This window comes from Mandrillus leucophaeus, unplaced genomic scaffold, assembly GCF_000951045.1.
Source record: "Mandrillus leucophaeus isolate KB7577 unplaced genomic scaffold, Mleu.le_1.0 Scaffold338, whole genome shotgun sequence".
Lineage (NCBI taxonomy): Eukaryota > Metazoa > Chordata > Mammalia > Primates > Cercopithecidae > Mandrillus > Mandrillus leucophaeus.
In genome coordinates, this window is record NW_012103565.1 from 1819765 (window position 1) to 1828164 (window position 8400).

At 40.9% G+C, this 8400-nt stretch overlaps 1 protein-coding gene across 1 annotated transcript in view; it reads left to right on the forward strand.

Moving 5' to 3' along the window:
- Window positions 1-6874, forward strand: part of DLEU7 (deleted in lymphocytic leukemia, 7) — a 129234-nt gene extending 122360 nt beyond the window's left edge. Inside the window, exon 2 of the mRNA XM_011988765.1 lies at window positions 5526-6874. Coding sequence (XP_011844155.1) covers window positions 5526-5549 — 24 coding nt within the window. The 3' untranslated portion in view covers window positions 5550-6874. The remainder of the gene's footprint in view (window positions 1-5525) is intronic.
- Window positions 6875-8400: the final 1526 nt, after the last annotated feature.

Consider the following 8400-nt stretch of genomic DNA (forward strand, 5'->3'; position numbering starts at 1 on the left):
CCAGAGGGGAATCTTCGGTCTTCACAGGACTTTATATTCAACCAGTTGCCAAGACTTAGAGCCTCCATCTTTGATCTTCTTTTTCTTCTATTTTCTTCTTTAAATTTCCATGGCTCCCAAATGGTTCCACTGTCTCAAAGCTTTTTCTTTGGAAATGTGTTTCCATGTTATGTTTTGGGCTGAATTTATGTATTAATTATTTATTCTCAAGGAAAAATCCAAAGTTGACCATTTCTCACTTCCAAGATAAAACAATTGCTATCTTTTCATCAGCAACATTTTGTTTTAAACCTGGAGCACACTGATACATTTAAATTAGTGCTTCTCAAATTTCAATATTCATAGAAATCACTTAGGGATCTTGTGAAACTAAAGATTCTGATTCTGTAGGTCTTTGGGGAGGGCCTGAGATTCTGCATTGGAAACAAGCTCCCATGTGATGCTGATGAGGCTGTTTAAGAACCACTTTGAGCAGCAAGATTTAACATTTTCCCATAGCTATGTGAATATTACCTATAGTGTCTTAGCATCAGTGGTGATTTCTGCATGTGATAGTTCGAGTTTTTATTCCATTTTCATTTTGCCTGCTTTGTAAATGTCATTATAGGTGCTTGCTTTATAACAGAATAGCAGAATTGATGCAACTACATTAAAACAGAAAGGGAGACATAGTGTCTGGCTGCCTTGGGCATTGCTGTTAGCAGAAATGGAAGTCTTTTAGGGGTCTTAATATTTAATAGCTATGCTATCAGATTCTCAGTCTTGGCATTAGGGCTAGGTGTTAGAACTTCTCATAAAGTGTTCTGATTTATGGACTCACTGCTCCTTACCATAAAATGAAGAGAAATCCTAAATTTGAAAAACAAAACAAAAAAAAACCCCACAGCCTAGCTAATGAGATTTCATGCTATTTGTTAATTAATAAGCATTTAATAGCATGAAGATCAGAATAACTCCAGTTTGCAAAATGTACTTACCATTTTGGAAACATCAGCAACTGAAAAGTGGGTTACATGATATAATGAGTGTAGTTGCCTTTCTCCAGACCTGTTCTGTTTCCTTGCCCTCTCTGGCCTCTTTCTGGCTCCATTTACCTTTTCCACTAGTTTACCAGATGATTCATCAACTTTCTGGCATTTTCCACTTACCATCTGTGTCCAACATCCTGGTAAAATCTAATAAACTTTCTAATATCCAGCATCCCATTAACTATATACTTGTATATAGCAAATTCACTGGGAGTGGATAGTCATATCATGGCCTCAAGGCAAAGGGCTCTACCACTTTCTGAATACCTACTATGTGCCAAGTTCTGTGTTGGTTGCATCAATTAAATCATCTCACTTAAACCTAAAGTATTAAAGATCCTAAAGAGCCATTTTACAGAAAGATTAGATTATTTTCAATTTATTATTCAGAATAGATATATTTTTTTTCTTTAACTTCTCAAATAGTTATTGAATTGCATTGGTTTAAATTAAATGCATAATGTGTTTATATAGTATTAATTCAAGAGATACAAAAAGAAATTGAGTGAAAAATAAGTCTGCCTCTTTCCCATCACTCTCATCATGTCTCTACCGAGAAGCAATTATTGTCAACAGTTTTTGATGTGTCTTTCAAAAACTAGGCCATTAAGCATGGTGTACTAGATCTCTTTAAAAGTTTACAACCTGTTACAGAATATATATAAATGTTCAATTACTTGTAATACCTTATTATACAGATTACAACTAGAAATATATTTTCACGACCATTATGTCATTTGATTCTCCTTACAATCCTATGAACAAGGCAGGGCAGACATTGTTGTTACCACCTTACACATGAAGAAACTGATGCTCAAAAATGTAAAATGATCTGCCTGTGTGTATATAGTTAGTGAGAGATCCAGTTCTAGAACAATAACTAGTCTAATGCTCTTTCCATGACATCACGGAAAAGGTAGCCCAAGGATTAGAGATCAAAAAACATTAGCCTTCCTTGATCTCTCAAAGTACTCTTTCTGTATAGTGTCAATTATCAGAGAATTTACTATGTTCAATATGGTACCAAGAGGGCATTATTCCATGTAAATAATATATCATATAAAAACTCAATATTCTGGCTTTGCAATTGTGGTCATTAAGCTGTAACCAAACATTTCAATGGAACAAGGGCTTGAGTTCCTGTTAATGGAGATGTTTGGCTCTTCTCTTGAGAGAGCCCTTGGTAATCAGAACCTACACGTTGCTAGAGAAGGGTTGGGGAATTTGTGAATCTGACCTATTAAACAAAAAAAGACCAAGCAGGAAGCAATTCTATTCTTTCTTAGAGCTGCCCAATGAACTTGTTTCCTTATTTGGCGACAAAATCCGAGGTGATCTAAAATTTATGCCACCTTTCAGTTACTAACAAATACTTTGTGTTTTGAGATCTTGAAGGTCCAGTTCAGTCTAAAATCAAAGCTTCAGTTGCTCACCCAACTCAAAGCTTCCTGTGTCCCCAGCCCAGACCTGCCTAGGCAGGGTACAGAGGGGAAGCAATACATGGCCAGGTGGCAGGGAGCTGCAGGGTAGCAGCAAGGTGTGCCAGGGCATGACAGCCAACCTTGCCTTTCTGCTGTTCTTCTTTGACTCTTCTGCTGCCTTTGGGTCCTCCCACTTCGGAACAGCAGTAGGGAAGAAAGGCAAGGTTGTGATTTGGTAGCGTTATCTGGTGTAAACGTTGTCTGAAGGCCGATGCTTTTCTCAAGGGGCATCTTCAGAGTTCTTCCAAAACACCGCCACTAGGGAACTGCCACTGCAGCTTCCTAACACACGTGTCTCCTCCAGCTATGACTTCCCCTCCTCCATCTCTGACTTCTTCCTGCGGGGGTTCCTTGCGTCTCCTGGCGGTTCCTCCTTTTGAGTGGAGTCCCATTCTCAGCTGACAGCCCAGCTCCATTCTCCGAGTCCTCCGGGGCAACATCCCCTTTGCCATGCCATCGGCATGGAAGTGCGACTCCTCCAGCTCTCGCCCCCTTTCTCCTTTAGCTGCCACCGGCTGCTCTGTCTAGCTTCTCACCTTCTGGCTTTTCAGGTACTAATCTCTATGTGGTAGGCTGAATAAGGCTCCCACCAAAGATGTCCTTGCCCTAATCCCCAGAACCTGTGAATAGCTTACATTACACGGCAACAGGGACTTTGCAGATGTGGTTTAAGGTAACAGATTTTTAGATGAGGGGATTATCCTGGATTATCGGGTAGGCTCAAAATAATTACATGAGCCTTTAAAAGCAGAGAACATTTCCCGACTGAAGTCAGAGAGACGTGGCCTCGTGAGAAGGATTCCACACACTCTCGCTGGCTCTGAGATGTAGGCGCCTTTGTGCAAGAATCAGAGAAAGGCTGCAAGGAGCCAATGGCAGTCCCTGCCGACAGCCCGCAGGGAAGCAGGGACCTCAGTCCAGCAGGCAAATTGAACTGAATTCCACCAACAACTTGCAGAAGTCTGAAAACAGATGCTCCGTTAGAGCCTCTAGGAGGGAGTGCAGCCTGGCCAACACCTTGATTTCAGCCCTGTGAGGCTTGAAGCCCAGACACCAGCCGTGCCCACTGGACTTCAGACCTAGAGAACTGTGAGGTATAAGCTGTTAAATGTGTGCTAATTTGTTTCAGCAGCAATAGACACTAATACATTCTATGTTTCCCGAAGCCTAAGGGTCCTAGGTCAGCTCTGCAAGTGATTCTCTGGCCCCCTCTTACTTGTGTAAGATGAGGGGAAAACACATGAGAAGGGAGGAGGAAGCATTTTAGCAGCCTGAAAGCTCTGTCTGATAAAATCCTTGCCCTCCTCGTTAATTTACAAGTCTCCCCTTATATAGCTAAGATTTGAGCAATGGTTTCAGGGTTATTGGACCCTTTTTTGGGTCACTCCTTAGCAGATGACATCTTTTGAGAATAGATGAGCATTTTTTTTTTTTTTTGAGATGGAGTCTCGCTATGTCACCCAGGCTGGAGTGCAGTGGCATGATCTCGGCTCACTGCAAGCTCTGCCTCCGGGGTTCATGCCATTCTCCTGCCTCAGCCTCCCAAGTAGCTGTGACTACAGGTGCCCGCCACCACGCCTGGCTAATTTTTTTGTATGTTTTTAGTAGAGACGGGGTTTCACTGTGTTAGCCAGGATGGTCTTGATCTCCTGACCTCGTGATCCGCCTGTCTCGGCCTCCCAAAGTGCTGGGATTACAGGGATTACAGGCATGAGCCACCGCGCCCGGCCATAGATGAGCATTTTTAACAACATTTTTTTCTCAGTTAAAAGATGTCAGCTAGCACTGAGACAAGAGGAAAGGTCTCATTTTAATATCCTGTTACATAAACGTACTCACAGAATGGCTTTTCCTTTTAGATTTAACATTCTAACGATATGCTGGATTGATTAGGGTTGCTTGGAAAAAGCTGGGTGAGAGGAGTTGAGATCTCAGAAAGAGAATTCACCACTAGGGTGGGAAGGAAGACAGGTCAGAAAATAGCCACGTTGCCCAGGACCTGAATTAATGTGGATGAAACAACGCTTCTAGCCCTAGACCTCAGGCATGGTGGGATCCGAGGCAGAGGTGAGAAGGGAGTTTGTGTTCAGTGGCTCACCAGTAAGCAGGACTCTTACGCCTTCCTACAATGATCCTGCAAGAATGGAATAAACTCAGACTACGTAGCTTGAGTATGTGCAATAGTTGACCACTTCCTCTCTGCATTTTGTGATTTCACAGCTTGAGTTTCCAACAGAGCATGGGAGTGAGAGGAGTCAGGGACAGAGCAGCAGTTCTGTGACAGAGCCCGCCATCTTCATGAGGGTGGGGCAAGGCCCTACTTCCTGGTCCTGGAGGCCACATGCGGGCAGAGTCTGGGTCGTTTTCACATCTGCAGGATGATGTGTCTGAGGAAGAAGGCAGGCGGGAGGCAACTTCCTTACAGTCTCCATTCCATGTTGCTGCCTTTAATGAGCTTTTAGGAGCCATGATTTCATAGCCTAGTTTATTTCATGATCAAGCCCAGCTTCCTCTATTAGGCCAATCAGTATGTATTAACTGAATGCCTACTGTATGAAGGTTTATGACTCTAGGAACAAATATGTCCATGATGCTGTTGCTGTTTAGGAATTGTCAGATCATGGATAGAATCCCTTTCCTGTCAAGAGCTCACTTTTTCCATAGAGTGAAGGGCAGCTGTAAGATTATTTCTAGAATTCTATTTTCCTTCCCTTCTCATTTCAGGAAGAAAAAGATGAATATAAAGTATAGAGAAAAAGATTAATATCAAGTATAAAGGTAGCTATAGAAAAGTCTTCTTCCTGGGTTGTTTGAGCTCAAAATTAGGGCCTTCTATGCATATTTTGTGTTTCTCATGTAATTATCTATAATGGGTAGCCAAGAAATATGTGTTAGCCCATATCTCCAGGACCTAATGCCATTCCTAAAATGTAATATAGTGCTCAGTAAATATTTGTTGAATCAATGAATATAAAAATGCAAAGCAAGCATTTGAGATATGCTACATTTCTTTCAGCTTCAACTCCTGGCTAATGAGTGAAGAAGGTCACTGTAGGAGTGTGAGGACCATCAGGAGCTTCATATTTCAATAACCAGCGCCAAATTCTGAATGCCAGATGGGATGAGATGCGATGTTAAACCGCTTCTTATTACCACGTTGTTGGCCTCCATTGCCTCCGTATTGTTCTCCAATTGCATGGTCTCTGTGGATCTCTGACTTCTTATTACCTCTGATTGGAATGCGCCACAAATCATCCTGCTTTCTTTATCCTCTCTCACCTCCAAGTAATCCTGTCATCTTGCTCCAGTTAGAGCCGCTTCCATCAAGAAGATCATGACAAACTCTCTCCCTATGCCTGTTTGCTCTTCAGGAAAATTATCCCCTGGAAAACTGGATGTTATAGTTGCTTTTCAGAATGTATTGTCTGAATTTCTTCTGTCTTCCAACATTCCCCCAAGTCAGTTACCTTTGCATTGAAGTAGAATTCAAAAGAAGATAGAGGTTCTGAATTTCTTCCTTTGACCAGATGGAAGTCGTTACATCAGAATGCTGATGACTGCAAAATCTTGGACATATTGTTTTCACAATTAGGAAATGGCAAACACAAAGTTCTTCAGTGCAAAGCCAGCATGCGAGTTCAGCTTCCATTTGCTGCTATAAATTTTGTTCTTGTTGCTGCCAGTAAACACCAACTGTTCAAGTGAAATAGTAAATCCAAATGTGCCTGTTGGATGAGAGTAAAAAAATTATATGCTGCATAAATGCTGATGTGAAAGGATTTTTCAACACACTAAACCAGGGTAGGAGAAGGAACTGAGAAAGTTGAACTGAATGCAGCTCTCACTAAAAACTTCTTGGTAAAAGCACTACAAAGCCTCTTGATAGAATGTTGATTCAACATACTGTTTAAACCTCAAGGAAAAAAACAAACGCAGATTTGGGATATCAGCCTTAGGATATCTGCCGAAAGTCCTACTTTGAGCACTCATCAGGGTTACCAAAGAAGGCATACACAGATTGTTACAAATCGGAGCAAAGAAAAATCCCGAAGTTCACTCAAAGCTGATGTGGGCACTTGGCCCAGAAGTTGTTTGCTAATGATCAGTCTAACAACTGAAAGTCAAAGTCAGTACTAGCTAGTACCATGTGCAACAGGATTTAGGAAGTTTTGATCTCACAAATTTACTGTAAGGCTAAGAATCAATGAATGTTTGTACTCAGGTCTCCCTACAGTTAAATTTAATTTGTAACTGGAATTACGATTTAAAGAGATAATTTCATAAATGGTCCCTGAAATTTAATTTTGGATTACCTAAGTTTACAATGGGTTTCTCTTCTCCTTTCCCCCATCATTTTTCTTATGCTGAAACAAACAAACAAACGAAAAGAACAAAACCTGTGTGACCTTGGAGCTCGCTGCCCTGAGTCCCAGGCTCTGATTTGATTCTGATGCTCCGGAGCCTGTTTTCTCATGTGGGTAGTAATGCCTACCCCACTGGGTCATTGTGAGGGTTAAACAAGGTAATACATGTTAAATGCCTGGCACAGCCCTTGCACATAAAAGGTCCTTAATAATATTAATTCCCCTTCCAGATTAGACTTTGCAAACAAATGCTTGAAAAACAGAACATTCACGTAGATTGGATTCTCTAGCGTGATGAGGCGCCAGGCCAAGAACCATGCAGTAAAGATCTTCCAAACCAAAGTATTTCAGCATCTGAGAATGGCTAGGGCTTATCTTCATGGCTAAAATAAGCATTTTAATATAAAGCAGGCTTTTTTCTTCTTCATTTTCTTATGGAAAGGAAAGCATTTTCAGAATAATGGTTAAAATCTGTCCTTTGTAGATCTGAAAATGTGAGCAAGTGTCATACTGAAGTCAAGATCTACTGAAAGTGTTAGATGAATATATAAGGACCAGACGCTGCTGTCAAAAATAAAACAGATGCTGGTGTCTTGAATGCCTCCATGTGCCAAAGCTGAGTTCTTTGACTTATTTTTGTCATTGAATTAATTGATGTATCTGGTTTAATTGGCCAAATTGTTTTTGCTTAAATGTCCGCATTTTCAGTGTTATACTGATACAGTCAATGTTTTTGAGGGTACAGAAAATATCAATATTGGCAAATATATGTGTTCAGAAGAAGAAAAATTGTTCATTTCCACATCCCAGATTTATGGCAATTTAAAAATATATAGTAAAGTGTTGGTTTCTCCTTATGGTTACATCTGAATGTGTATAAATTATCAGAGTCTGTGTGCATTTATTTCCATAGAAAATAATACCAGCAGAGACACAGCCAAGCCAAGCTGAACCTTGCTGAGTGGATGTGAAGAAACACAGGCCAACTCAGAGCAAGACAAACCCAAGAGATAGGAAGTCTAAAATAGTAATAATCAGCCTTTGAAACATTTTCCCTTGGAAAAGGCATCTCAGTCCCATCCTATGTTAACAGACTAGAAGAGACACACATGTGTTCTACATACGACACAGAATGTAAAACCAAAAGGCTCATTCTGAATGCCCAGTCCAGCTTTGAATTGAAACCTTCATGAAAAAGTAGTGCTTTTGATTCAAAGGAGCTCAGGTTTGAAAGAGAGATGTGAAGCCTAACATCCCGTCTATCTGATGGCTGGTCTTCCTTTACACAGCTCTGGCAAAGATGTCAACCAATTGATACTTGAACATCTATAGAAATGAGCAACTCATGCCCCACAGCAGACCACTCTGCCTTTGAATAATATTAAATAGAAAATGTGCTCTTATTTTGGACCAAGGCCTATTTCTCTGTAACCGCCACTTACGGGTTCTATTTCTATCACTAAGGGTTCCAGCCAGGCAGAATTCCATTTCCAGTGGCAATTAGTCTTACAAACATTAAGGCAAAGC